This window comes from Elephantulus edwardii, unplaced genomic scaffold (assembly GCF_000299155.1).
Source record: "Elephantulus edwardii isolate Elephantulus edwardi_28Jun2011 unplaced genomic scaffold, EleEdw1.0 scaffold00236, whole genome shotgun sequence".
In the NCBI taxonomy this organism is placed as follows: Eukaryota; Metazoa; Chordata; class Mammalia; order Macroscelidea; family Macroscelididae; genus Elephantulus; species Elephantulus edwardii.
The window spans coordinates 3,981,311-3,995,629 of NW_006399986.1; the positions used below are offsets into that span (position 1 = coordinate 3,981,311).

The 14,319-nt window shown below is 48.3% G+C and overlaps 1 protein-coding gene across 1 annotated transcript in view; it reads right to left on the minus strand.

The window, feature by feature from the left end:
- Nucleotides 1-6,447: 6,447 nt before the first annotated feature.
- Nucleotides 6,448-14,319, minus strand: part of NUCB1 (nucleobindin 1) — a 29,370-nt gene continuing 21,498 nt past the window's right edge. The window contains exons 6-13 of the mRNA XM_006898740.1: nt 12,341-12,526; nt 11,977-12,067; nt 8,958-9,016; nt 8,606-8,698; nt 8,435-8,527; nt 7,797-7,967; nt 7,093-7,201; nt 6,448-6,548 (exon numbers count right to left, since the gene is read on the minus strand). Coding sequence (XP_006898802.1) covers nt 6,448-6,548; nt 7,093-7,201; nt 7,797-7,967; nt 8,435-8,527; nt 8,606-8,698; nt 8,958-9,016; nt 11,977-12,067; nt 12,341-12,526 — 903 coding nt within the window. The remainder of the gene's footprint in view (nt 6,549-7,092; nt 7,202-7,796; nt 7,968-8,434; nt 8,528-8,605; nt 8,699-8,957; nt 9,017-11,976; nt 12,068-12,340; nt 12,527-14,319) is intronic.

The window sequence follows — 14,319 nt, forward strand, 5'->3', positions numbered from 1 at the left end:
TCAAAATTGGGAAGGGTGTATGCCAAGGATGTATCCTGTCTCCATATCTTTTCAATCTACATGCAGAACAGATCATCTGGGAGGCAGGGCTCTATGAGGAGAATCATCAGGATTGGAGGAAGATTCATCAACAACCTGTTTTATGCAGATGACACAATCCTGCTTGCTGAAACTGAAGAAGACCTGAAGCTTGCTGCAGAAGGTCAAAGACCTTCAATATGGATTGAAGCTCAACGTGAAGAAAACAAAGATTCTCAACACTGGTCTGATAGGCAGAATTATGAGAGATGATGAAGAGATGGTTTGACTCCACAATCAACACCCTTGGTACCAGCAGCCAGTAAATCAAAGGATGAATTGCATTGGGAAAGTCAGCTGTTAGGGACCTCTCAAGAGTACTGAAGAGTAACGATGTCAGTCTGAAGACTAAGGTGCGCCTGATCCATGCTATGGTCTTCACAATTGCTTGCTATGTATCAGAGAGCTGAACAATGACTAGAGGTGACCGAATGTGAATTGATGCCTTTGAGCTGTGATGCTGGAAAAGAGTGTTGAATATACCATGGACTTCTAGAAGAACAAACAGGTTCATCCTGGAGAGGGTGAAGCCAGGCTGCTCCTTCGAGGCAAGGATTCTGAAGCTTTGTCTGATACACTTTGGACATGTTGCAAGAAGGGACCAGTCCTTGGAGAGGGACATCATGCTTGGGAGGGTGGAGGGACAGCGCAGGAGAGGAAGACGCTTGGTGAGATGGATTGATTCAGTGACCGGGGTAATTGAGGGTAGGTGTGTCAGAGACTGTAACGTTGGCACAGGAAAGGGTAGATTTCAGGGCTATTGTACACAGGGTCACTATGAGTCGCAAGCGACTTGATGGCACATAACAACAATAACAACAAATTACAAGAGCCATTATGAAACTGCTCTCTTCCTACTTCCTCCGTTCCATCAGTTCTCCTTTCTTCTGTCCATCAATCCTATTTTAATTTTTTAAAAATACTATTATTATTATCACTATTATTTTCTTTTATTATTTTTTGTGTGCGTACAGTCAAATCAGATCTGACTGGTACAGGAGGAGATTGCCCCTTCTTTGCCAGCAGAGAATCTGGTGGATTCGAACCACGTGCCTCCGGGATTGCAGTACAGTTTCTTGCCACTAGGCCACCAGAGCTCCTCCATCAATCCTTCTAACTCACATTTTCCTTAGCTTTACCCCGTGGCGAATGCTCCTCTTTTGATCTTGCATGGTTGATTATTCCAAGGAGTGAGCTTCTCCCCGGTGTTAGGTATTATTTACTTTATGTGTGAATGCAACTCCGAAGGTATGATTTGAGGCCACGAGCGGGTGAAGGAATCTCCTCCCGTGCTATTAACTGCCTGTGAAAACGCGCCAGAGGGTCAGCTATGGGTTGGTTCTGATTTGATGGGACATAACAATATGTGAGTATGAATAGCGGCATTGCTGACTCTCCAGCCAGTTATTAGAGGCTGTAAATATCGTGGGAGACTGCCCATCTTTCTCCTGAGGAGCAGCTGGTGGGTTTGAACCACCTGCCTTTGGGGTGGCAGCACAACTCCTTACCCACTAGGCCACCAGAGCTCCCTTGCTTATGTTATTGTTGAGTGTTGGTGAGTCAGAACTCACTCATAGCTGGTCCTCCAGCGGGTCTTCAGAGGCAGTAAATCACACAGCAGGGGACTGCCCATCCTCCTGCTTCAGAGTAGATGATGGATTTGAACTCTGTGCCTTTGGGATTGCAGCACCAGTTTCTTAACCACAAAGCCACCAGAGCTCTCTTGTTTACCTAGAGGTCTATCTGTTGTTTGATTGTAATGTGAATGAGTTTTGTTCACCCAAAAGAGATGAATTTTGTTCCTGATTTGAAAGTTGATTAAAGGCCATATTCTCAAATGCTCCAGCAGTCTCTACAAGACCTGGAAGTCTGGAAATTGTATGGTTGGATTTTTTGTTTGTTTGTTTGTTTGTTTTGCCTGGACGCCATGAGAATTTGAAATTGCATTCTACACTCACCTCTTTTGACAAAGAGTCTACAGAATCCTTTATGAAAACATTTCTTTTATAAATGAATGGGAATCCAAGTTCTCGATCAACTTTTGCTAAAACCTCAATTAAAATTAAAAAATTAATTTTTTTCTGTTTAGTGTTATTTTTGCATTTTTAATTTTGAGATTTTAATGAAAGGTTATAGAGAACTTGGATTTTTATTCATTCATTGTTGTACATTTTCCTCCCTATCCACACTCCCAGTTTGCTTTTCTCTTTGGAAAAAAAAATTCTTTCATAGTTGCACAGTTTCCTCTCCCTACTACCCCTCCCCAGTCCACTTTGCTATGCAGCTCTTATTCTGGACTGTTGTCATGCAACTAATACCTAATCATATATTCCTTTTAAACAGGTCTTTCCCTCATCATCCCCAATGCAGTGTTCATTATTTATCCCCTTTTCTTAGCTTTCCCCCAAACCCCATGTCAATCCTGTTTTATAACAGTGCCATTATGCAGTATTTGTCCTTTTGTGAATGAGATATTTCACTCAGCATATCCTCCAGATCACCCATTCGTATATTTTACGTATTCCTTGTTTTTCAGTGCTGCATAGTATTCCATTGTGTGAATATACCACAGCTTCTCTATCCATTCATTCCTTGATGGGAACTTGGGTTGTTTGTATCTTTTTGCTATTGTGAACAACATAGCAATAAACATATGTGTGCATATTAGAGATGGCTGCCACTCTCCAGTCATTCTGGTCTCATTGCAAAGAAGTTGCTCAGATGGCAACTTCCAGTTTTTCCTCCTGCATCTTGAAGGGTTTGGATGGTGGTTTTCCTCTCCTAGGGTGAGGGCACTCAATGGAAACTGGATGGTTAAGGAATAGGAGAAGGGATTTTCAAAGCTGAGAAGACAGCCTGTGTGGGGCAAAAGATAAAGAGAAAACAATATACACTTAGGTGCAATGGGACTGGAGCAGGGAGGGGGCTGTAGTTGCAAACACAGAAGAATTTGTGAAAGGTTAGGGGGGGTTGTGCCTGGGGGGTGGTGTGTGAAGAAGGGGTGGATGAAGTGAGAGGGGAGGCACATTTGTGAATTAGAAAAACACTTGTGAACTTCCTCTCTATCCTCCCTTCCTCTCTATCTTCCTTCCTTTCTTCCTTTTTCTTTCTTTCCTCTTCTTTTTCTTCCTTCCTTCCTTCCTTCTTTCTTTTTTCTTCCTTCCCTCCCTCCCTTTCTTTCTTTCTTTCTTTTTCTTTTTCTTTCTTTCTTTTCTTTCTTTCTTTTCTCTTTCTTTCTCTCTCTTTTCTCTCTCTTTCTTTCTTTTATTATTTCTTTCCTTTTTCTTTCTTTCCCTCTCTCTCTCTCAAATAAAAAAAAGGAAAGAAAAAGAAAAATACTTGTGAACTTAAAGGGTACGAGAACCTGGCAACCAGGCCAGGAGCAAACTAGGAAAATAAGAGAGGAGCATTTATTCATTAACTCATCTGTTAACCAACAACTTCTGAATGTAAAGTTAGTGCCAAAAATAACATTGTATGATATTCTCTGTGTGTAAGGGCGCTAAGGATACATAGGGCAAAATAATTGCAATTTCAACATTTTTTACAGGTTGTGTGGTACAGTGTTACTTCATATGCTCCTAGCCGTAGTCCTTTAATCCACAGCTACCAAGTCAATTCTGATTTATAATGCCCCTGTTGGACAGAGTAATTCTGCCCCATTGAGTTTTCAGAACCAGGTGTATTATAAAGATTTCACCTTTCTCTTGTGGAGTGTCTCGTGTACACTTGCTAGCGACCAAGTGTTTTAATCACTACACAATCAGAAGTCCTTGTATCCTTTGTTATTGTTATGTGCCATGAGTCATCTGCGACTTATCATGACCTTAGGCTCAATGTCAAGAAGGCAAAGATTCTCACCACTGGACCAATTGGCAGCATTAGGATGGATGGTGAAGAGATTGAGATTGTTCACAGCTTTAGTTTGCTTGGCTCCACGGTCAACACTCTTGGCACCAGTAGCCACGAAATAAAAAAATGTATTGCGATGGGCAAGTCTGCTGTTGCCCTTTCCAAATTTCTGAAGAGCAATGGTGTCTCTCTGGAGACTAAGGTGCATCTGATAGAGGCCATGGTCTTTGCAATCACTTGTTATGCATCAGAGAGTTGGACAATGACTAGGGAGGATAGAAGGAGAATTGATGCCTTTGAGCTGTGGTGCTGGAGAAGAGTATTGAGAGTACCATGGACTGCTAGGAAAACAGATTCATCCTGCAGAGGGTTAAACCAGGCTGCTCCTTGGAGGCAACGATTCTGAGGCTTTGTCTGACATACTTTGGACATTTTGTAAGGAGGGACTGGTCCTTGGAGAGGGACATCATGCTTGGGAGGGTGGAGGGACAGCGCAGGAAGGGAAGCTGAAAGGCATCAATTCTCCTTCTGTCCTCCCTAGTCATTGTCCAGCTCTCTGATGCATAACAAGTGATTGCAAAGACCATGGCCTATATCAGGCGGACCTTAGTCTCCAGTCTGACATCATTATGCTTCAGTACTTTAGAGAGGTCTCTAACTACACTTTCCCATTGTGATATACCTTTTAATTTCTTGGCTAAGTCCCACCAAATGACTGGGAGTAACTACGCAAATGTGGCGCTCTTAGCTAACGTGGGGATTGGTTGGTTTTGCCATCATACTTAACGTGAGCCCCTCCAGAGGCAGCAAGAGGGACATCAGGACTAAAAGAAAAGCCGGAGTACAGTGTGGACACAGTCCTTGGGCTGAGGCCCTCCTTGACCAGGAGCGACAGAAACAGTGGTTAGTGACAGTGGAGACAGTAAGAGCCACTGGCAGAGAAAACAGTGGTGGCAGCAGTAGCAGAATCAAGAGGGTCAGCTAGAGACAGTGCTTCTGGGACCACAGAGCAAGAAAACGAAGCACCGTCAGGACCAGACTTACTGGCCGAGTGGCAGACCTCTGTGGACACTTATGGGAAGAGCTGAAGAGTCTTGCAACTCTTGTTCAAACAGGACAAAGGATAGGCCTGTCTCAGAGCCTATTCCTGGCCAGAGAGAAATCAATCCACGCCAACTCTTCATGTATCTTCCTTTCACCTTTACCTAGATTTGGTCCAGACCTTCCCGCATCCCCATCTCAAGGGTAAATCCTGACTGAGAGCTATCATTTTATTAGAGGGACAGCCTTTTCCCAGGGCCTAGTGCCTAATAGGGGAGAGCTGATAAGGTGGCTCGGGGGACAGGTTTGCTCCCACTTAGCACTCAGGCCAGGATGGGTCTCTTCTTCCACTGGCTGCTAAGGCAGAGATGATGTGACTTCTGGAGCAGCAGCAGCCACTCTGGGACCATGAGGAAAGTGCTGCACATCACCATAGAGAAAGAGGTGATACACCTGGTTCCCTGAAAGCTCTTTAACCACTCACTCTACCTTGGGACTTCTGGTCTTGAGTGACAATAAATAACCCAGATAGGTATTGTTGAGGACGTGTGTGTGTGCGCGTTGTGTGTGTATGTGTGAAGGTTGTGAACTCCTTGACAATTCCAGAATTGAGCTTCTCAGAAGCGACACTTAAAACAGAATTTTAAAAAGGTGAGCATGATTTTGGCAAGCGGCATAGAGTGTGGGACTTCAGAGGGAACGGTGGATACAGAGACACAGAGCCTCACATTTCTTCCCAGTGTTCCAGAGAATATATTTGGATGGAACTTGAGCCAAAGCAGGGCATAGAGAGGTGTCAGATGAGGCCAGGTGGTAGGCAGGGCCAGTCCTTGGAGGGCCTCCATGAGGCTGAGGGGCAGGGTCAGTGGTGGGTATAGACTTGGACAGAGTGTGGGGTAAGAGGCCTGAGGTGGAAGCTAGGGTTCTGGCAGGGCCCAGGCTCTGGAATTCCAAGCTGATGTGGAGGACCCTCTTGCCTTTACCATCCAGCCTAGGGAGACACTGTCCTTGAAACAGAGCTGGTCCCAAAATGGTTAGGAAAGGTCTCATGGGTCTATGCCAAGGCCCCCACCAACCACAGAGGCTAGGCCACAGGCAGCGGGCAGGATTTCAGCAGCTTTGGAAAACCCCAGGGCAGCTGAGTGAGGCCAGACCACCTAACAGGGGCCTGGGACTGGAAGGGGTTTCCCCCTAAATTTGATTCATCTGGTGAGCTTGTACATGAAGATGGCTGGACCTAGAGGGGGCAGGTGTCTCGGGAGTGAGAGGGACAGACAGACGGAGCACAGACGAAGAGCCTGGGGCTGTGAAAGCTTAGGCAGCTGAAAGAGGATGGCGGTATCTGAGATGATGTCACTCTGTCTGTCTCCCCTCTCCCAGGGGCCACACAAGACACCAGCCTCCAGCGCAGGCTTCAGAGGAGACCTCCCCTCATCAGCGGGCTGGGAGGGACCCGAACAATCAGGTCTCTGAAGATCACAAGGTCTTGGGGTCCAGCTGAGGCTGCTCTGGAACTTTCTTTTCTGAAGCATCTGTGTCCTTCTGGTCATTGGCGGGAGCTGGGACCGGCACGTCATCTGGAAATGTAGGGACGGATGTTGGCACCGGGCAGTGTGGCTCTCTCTTCCTCCGGGGACCCAGAGCTATGGGTCTGATGGCCCTATCCTCCCGGAGATGCAGCAATGTGGGTTCCAAGCTTCTTTTCTCCCTCACCCAGGGGTATGGGCTCCCCGCCACCTCCATCCTCTTCCTCCTCCTTCAGATCCAGCAGTTCAGCTCCTGGCCCCCCTTCTCCCCTAAGTCCAGGTACAGCCTCCTCATTCCTCACACCCAGGGGCATGTGTCCCCCAAAACCCCAAACCCAAACATCGAGTCCGACTCATAGGGGCTCCCCTCTCAGTTTTCTGAGACTGCAAATCTCTACAGGCGGGGACGTGCCCATCCGTCTCCTGTGGAGGCGGCTGGTGGAATCGAACCGCTGACCTTTCCATGAGTATCCCAGCATGTCGCGTGTTACGTCACCAGGGCTCCTTCCCATGGACCTAGCAATCCTCAAATCTAGCCCCCTCCTCCTTCAGACCCTGGAGTCCCATACTGCTCCCCAGAATGAGGTGTCAGCACCTGTGTTGGGCTGGAACCTGAGCTGCCCCTCAGGGCCGGCGGCGTTGGGGGCCTGTTGTTGTTGTTGTTGCTGCTGCTGCTGTTTCCGCTGCTCCATTTGCAGAACGGCCTGTGGGGGTGGGGCCACACGGACAAGGATGCTGAGTTCCCATGGAGACCCCACAGCTGCAGGGTCGTGGGCGAAGCCCTCACACTGAGGGACAGGACACAGGCCCCCCCCTCTGCTGTCAAGGCTGGGCTCATGCAGTGGGAACCTCAGGAACCCCTGAGTTTGCGATTCTGTGGCCCAAACTCAAACCACCTGTTGCCTCACTGCCCTTGTCCAACATGGCAGCTGCAGAGCTCTTAGGGAGCTGGAATACATTTGCCCTTACTCAAGATGGCTGCTCCTGGGAGCTCTGGTGGCCTAGTGGCAAGGAGCTGCAACTACAATCCCAGAGACGCACGGTTCGAATCCACCGGATGCTCTGCCGGGGAAGGAGGGACAATCTCCTCCTGTACCAGTCAGATCTGATTTGATGGTACACACAAAAAAATAAAAAATAATTTTTTTTTTAAAAAAAGATGGCTGCTCCTACTCAAGGCTCCTTCTCAGTGGTTAAGTTGGGAGGTGACAGCCCTTAGCAGCCTCTGGACACTCCTAGTGACGTGGGCAAGGGCCACTGGGGAAGCAGAAGGGAGGCCCAGGCCCCCCAGGTGGTCACCTGCTGCAGCTCTCTCTTCTGGGCCTCCAGGTGGCCTTGGGAGCGGCCCAGAGCCTCCGTCTCCTGGCTGAGACGCTGGGCCTTGGCATTGAGCTCGGCCTCCCGGGCGGCCAGCTCCTCCTCAAAGTGCCTCAGCTCCTCCTCGGTGTAGGCAGGGTACGTCTCCACTGTCTGCGATGGGGGCAGAGACGGGGCCATCAGTGGGGGTCCCCACCCATGGAGGAGATCAAAAGGGGGCTGGGTGGGGTAGTGAGACCTGAGTAGGATCAAGATCGGGGGGGTGGGGTGGGGTGTGTCAGAGGCCATAGGGTGGACAAAGACCCAGACAGAGACCTGGAAGGTGGACAGAGACCCTGAGAGAAGAGAGGAGACCTGGGGCTGGGTGAGATGCAGGACGAAGCCTGGGAGTGAGGTTAGAATCCCCAAAGATGCAGGAGTAAGGGGACCAGGGAGCCACCAAGAGCAGGTAACAAAGACCCCAGGAGAGAAGAGGACAGAAATGTAGAGGGCGGGCAGCGTAGACTCATGGGCCCTGAGCAGGAGGGACAGGGCAGAGGATCCAGAGAGAAGCAGACCAGGGAAGGAAGAGCTCCCCAAAGAACGGGAGGGAGATACAAACAGAGGGGTAAAGCCCTTACATCCCAGGTATCGGCATTGTCTCCAAACTCCTTCCTCTGGGTGGAGGCCAGGAACTCCTCCAGGGTCACCAGGCGGTCCTGATTGGTGTCCACCTGATTGAGGACCCAGGTAAAGGTTAGAGGCAGATCTGGGGGGCCCCCTCCCCCTCCACGGCCAGGGTCTCTGCTCACATTCTTCATCACGTGCTCTCGCATGCGCAGTCGCTCCTCCTCCATTTCCCGCATGTCATCCTCCTCGTTCTTTGGATCATACACCTTCTCCAACTGTGGGGGCCGAGGGAGAGGGTCAGACCAAAGAGCCCCAAAACCATCCTGGTCCCCGGGGAAAGGCTGCTTCTACGGGCTGGAACTCCAATTCCCAGCAGGCCATGGGGCACCTGCCACTCATGGCAGGCTCTTCTTGTCCCGGGGGCTGCTGGGAGTTGTAGTTTCCCCTGAACTTCGAGCCTGAGGGACTCCGTGGGGGTGCACGTGCTTGATCAAGGTGTCCCCCATACCCACCCATAGCTTCCAGGACGCTCACCTCCTTGGTGAAGAGAGCCTCCAGCTCCTGCTCATCCAAAACGCCATCGCTGTTGATATCTGAGGGGAGATAAGGGATCCTGGGGGGAAGGCCGACTGGCAGGTCGGGTCCCCAGGAGACCGACTAGTGATGGAATTTGGGGCTGATGTGGGGACTGTTAATAGAAGATAGATAATAGGAGGTCTCTGGAGATCAAATGATGGCCTTGAGCGCATCACCAAGCCTGTTGCTAGTTTCCTAGCAACCAGGATGGAGGCGGGCCATTCTGGGGGCAGTTGACATACATTAACCTCCAACTATAGGCACAGAGTCACCTCCTTTCCCGGGATCCACGTGTCAGGGGCCTCTGTCTCCCAGTTCTGGTTACTGGGGAAGCCTCTCCCCCATGCCAGTCTAGTTCTTGGAGCCCAAAGGCTCCAGGCTATTGGGGTTCAGTGACACCCCTGCCCGTTACCCATCTTCAGTCCTCTCAGATCAGCACCAACACTGCTCCTATCCAGCTTGAGCCCTGAGCCCTTGCAAATGCAGTGGTAAATTTCCAGCTCATATTTTGCTTGACTTGCTGCTCCTCTCCTCTGTGGCTGCCCCTCTCATCTCCTCTGCCTGCTTCTCGCTGTTCCTCATTTCTATCCAAGAGTGCACCCCAAAGCTTAGGACTCAGAATTGACCGAATGGCAACAGACTGCCGTTTTGGTCACTTGCCACTCGGCAGGTAAATGTATAGTGATCAAGACAAAAATCACACTATATATCGTCAGTCACAGTCACCACATGGAATTGGGGGCCAACAGACTGGATAACCTAGACATGGAACCCTGTTCAGAATCCCAGGACTGCACTTCTCTAAGTGGCCTCTCTCTCTCTTTTTTTTTTATAATTCTTTTTTTTAATTATTAAATTTTATTAATTTTAATGAACATTTACAGAGATTTTGGGTTTTCATTCATTTATTGTTGCACTATTTTCTCTACCCTCCTCCCCAGTTTGTTCTTCTTTTTCATTCCCCGCCTTGAAAGTCTGTTTTAATTGTCCATTTGCCACAGTACTTGTCAAAGCCAGTTCTGATTAATCTCCTTTGTCAGTGTGTCCTTTGCCATTCCCTATCACTCCTCCCTGAGAGAGACTTCACCCTGATTCATAAGGAAAAGGGGACAGCGTATTCTCTTAGGTACTTAAGTGGCCCCTCTTGTCTATCAGTTGCCTTTGAAATGTCCCAAGGGCTACCCTCCCTCTTCATCATTGTCTAATGTCCCATCGGACAGTGCTGGTCTACCAAAGCCTTGAGCATTCCAGCGAAAACTCTCAAGCGTCGTCCCTCAAGTCTGCTGGGTTCTTTTCCGAACTACCTACTGCTGTTGCGTTAATCCTGACTCACAGCCTGCAACCCTCCGTCATGTTCCCAAGGTGGTTGATCTTAAGGGGAGGTGAAGGACAGCGCATCTTTCTCCTGGAGAGAGGCTAGTGGATTTGAAACATCAGGGACATACTACAGTAACGTACTAACGTTCTATGTTAGCAGAGCTTCTTATTTTGCTTTTTTCTCCCTCCATAGCAGGTGTTACGTCATGAGACTTTTCTGGTAGATTCTATTTGCTTGATTCTAAGATGCATTTTCTTAAGCAGTCCTGGTAGCAGTGTCTTATGTGTTGGGCTGCAGAGGAACGGCAGGGGACTCGAATTCACCATCTGCTCCATGCAGGAACGTGAGGTAGTCTCTGTCTGATAAGATCTGTAGCCTCAGAACTTGATGAAGGATTGCTGTGAATTGGAACTGATGTGGTGGCTCTGAGTTTGTTTGGTGTTTTTTTGTTTTTTTTTTAAATTTTATTATTTTTGTGTGTGTGTATTGTCGAATCAGATCCGACTGGTACAGGAGGAGATTGCCCCTCCTTCTCCAGTGGAGCATCTGGTGGATTTGAACCGCTTGCCTTCATGATTGCAGTGCAGCTTTTTGCTACTAGGCCACCAGAGCTCCCTGAGTTTGGGGTTTTTTTGTTTGTTTTTTTTTAAATTTACTTTATTTCATTATTTTTTGTGTGTACTGTCAAATCAGATCTGACTGGTACAGGAGGAGATTGTTCCTCCTTCTCCAGCAGAGCAGCTGGTGGATTCAAACTGCATCTCTGAGATTGCAGTTGCAGCTTCGTGCCACCAGGCCACCAGAGCTCGCTGAGTTTGGTTTTTAAGATACACTTTCTTAGTCATACAGTGGATTAAGTGTTGGACTGCTAATCAAAAAAGCCAACAGCTCGAACCTACCAGCTGCCCTACCATAGAAAAGATGAGGGATTCTCTTCCTGTAAGGAATTCTAGACTTGGAAACCTTCCAGGAGAGTTCCAGACTGTCCACAAGGTCACGATGAGTCACAATGGACACAGAGGTAGTGGGTTTGATTTCTGGCCCCGACAGATGTTATTACAGGGGGCAGCTTATGTCAAATTCTAGCTCATCTTGAAGTCAACACCCTCACCATCTGACATATAGAATGATCTGTTTGTTGGGTTGCCAGGTCTGTGAGAGGGACAGCTGGGTTTCACAAGATCTCAGACAAAGCTGGGTGCCTGGAGAGAGCCTGTTAAGGGTTTGATAATAAATGAATCAGACCTTGTTATAATCCATTGATAGGCTATAGATTCTGACTCAAGCCCTGGGCAGACCCGAGGATACCTGGCAATTCTGGGCCTCATTTCTAGATGTAGGCTGCCTAGGCCTTTGAAGGCTTGGTTCCAAAGGGTGGGAAACAGTCCACACCCTTGGCTATAGGTTCCAGAAGGAACCAGGCTTCTAGCTTGCGGTGAGAAAGGCTCAGCCCAGCCAAAGCTGACTCGCTTAGAGAGGACACCAGCCAGTCTTATCCTGGGGATGATTTCCATCTTTTCCTGAAAAGTCCTGGCCCTGGCAACAGGAAATGCCCAGGGACTTCTGACTAAGTCACTGGGACACTGAGAGTTCCCTTTATCAGGCAGACCCCAAAAAGGCCAGCACCACGAGGATCTTGTGTCTCCCTCCCTATCTTACCATGCAGTATGAAGAACGTCTTGGGATTAAACCTGTTGGGGTCCAGTCCGTCCAGCTCCTCCCACACCTCCTTCAACTGGGCTTGGCTGCCCTGTGGAAAGGAAGGCCAGGGCGTGTGAGCCAGAAATGCAAAAAGCCGCCACCTGTAAAACTATAATGATGTCCCAAAAACTCTTCGTCCCCTACCAGGCAAGTGGCATGCAGTTCAAACCAGAAAAATACAGCTCCCAAGAGGCCCCGGGGCAGGTAGGTATAGAAAAAGGTGCTCCTTTGCCTCAGGGGCTGCTGGGAGTTGTAGTTCTTTGGCTACTGTCAGGGTGGGCAACTTGGACATAGTAGGGTGGGGAGGAATGGGGGTCCTTACAGGTACATTAACTTTGGGGTGCTCTCGGTGCCGGCGCTGTTGCTCTTCCAGCTTCTTCTCTGCCTCCCTCCGTTGCTCCTCTCCCAGGGATTCCAGATAACGGCGCCTCTCGTGTTCCTTGAGCATCTCATAGCGCTTGAACTCTTCGTGATGGACGGCGTCGTACTGAGCGAGGTCCCGGGTGGCCTGAGCGACAGCAGAAGATTCCACTCGTCTTGCCACCCCCATGCCTAGTCCATAAACCCAACCTGCACACGCCTGGACCACAGCGCTCATCCTGGCCCGGGTCTCCCCAACCTCCACCCTCTCCACGCCTCACTTTTGTCATATTCACGATTCATTCCCCAAAAAAAGCCCTGGTGAGTTGCAAATAGAGATACCATTTGACCCAGCAATTCCACTACTGCGAATATACCCCAAAGAGACCATAACTGCCACCCAAGCAGATATATGCACACCCACGTTTATCGCGGCTTTGTTATAGCAAGGAGTTGGTGCCCATCAACACACAAATGGATAGAGAAGCTGTGGTATATTCACACAATGGAAAACTACGCTGCATTGAAAAACAAGGAACTAATGAAATATTCCAAATGGGTGACCCTGGAGGACATTATGCTGAGTGAAATATCTCAGTCACAAAGGGACAAATACTGCATGGTGCCACTGTTGTAAAACAGGACTGACATTGGGGTAGAGGGGAGACTGAGAAACATGGGATAAATAATGCGTATTGCATTGAAACAGATGAGGGAGAGAACTGTTTAAAAGAGATATGTGATTAGGTATTATTGTCATGGCCAGAGCGAAGGCTGCATAGTGGAGTGGACCTAGGAGGAGGGATTATAAAACAATGAAAGAATTTTTTTTTACTTTTCCAAGAGAAGAACGAACTGGAAGGGTGGGGTGGGCAGGGAGAAAAGCGCAACAATGAATGAATGGAAATCCAAACTCTCTGTACATTTTCACTGAAATTTAAAAAAAAAAGAATACCTGGTGGGGGAATGGTTAGCCCTCTGCTACTAACCCCAAGTTTGGTGTTTCAAACCCACGAGGGAGCAAAGACTTGGGTTTTCTGCCGCCAGAAAGATTATAGCTCAGAAAACCCTATGGGGGTTTCTATAAACATTACAGACTTTGGCAGGTGTACTATGACCTAAAAGAGCTGCTATGAGTAAGAATCCCTCAGAAAACAGCACTGGGGGCATTCTGGCCCCGAACCACACACCCTCCTGCTGAAAAGGAATTGTGATGGTAACACAGCGGCTAACAAGAAACCTTAGTTGGCTTCTGTCAGAGTTCTCAAGGTCTTCGGGGAATACCAAAATCACTGCTGTCCAGTCAAACTTGACTCAATCAAACCCCAGGACGTAAGGGAATCAGCTGCCAAAGCTGTAAATATTCGTGGAAGCCGACTGACTGATCTTTTCCCCAGAGATTGGCTCCTGGGTTCCAAATGCTGATTCTCTGATGAGCGCCTGAACGCCTAAACCCCACAGCACCACCAGAGCACTTTTCTTGGAAGAATAGTAAATTAAAAAAGAAGAAAATAAGAGGCGAGCTCTGATGGCCTAGTGGCAAGAAGCTGCACTGCAATCCCAGAGGTGAGCGGTTCAAATCCACCAGATGCTCTGCTGGAGAAGGAGGAACAATCTCCTCCTGTACCAGTCGGATCCGATTTGACGATACACACACAGACAAATAATAATAATAATAAAAAAATAAGAAAAAGGCAAAGGACATTAAGTTTTTTTAAAAAAGGAGATATACACATACCTATGTTCATTGTAGCATTCTTTATCATAGTGAAAAGCAGAAAACTCAAATGTCCATCACTGGGAAAACGGCTATAGAAACTATGGGACATTCACACAATGGAATTTGATAGAACACTAAAGAATGATAAACGGTCTGCTGGAGAAAGAGGAACAATCTCCTCCTGTACCAGTCAGATCTGATTTGACTGTACACACAAAATA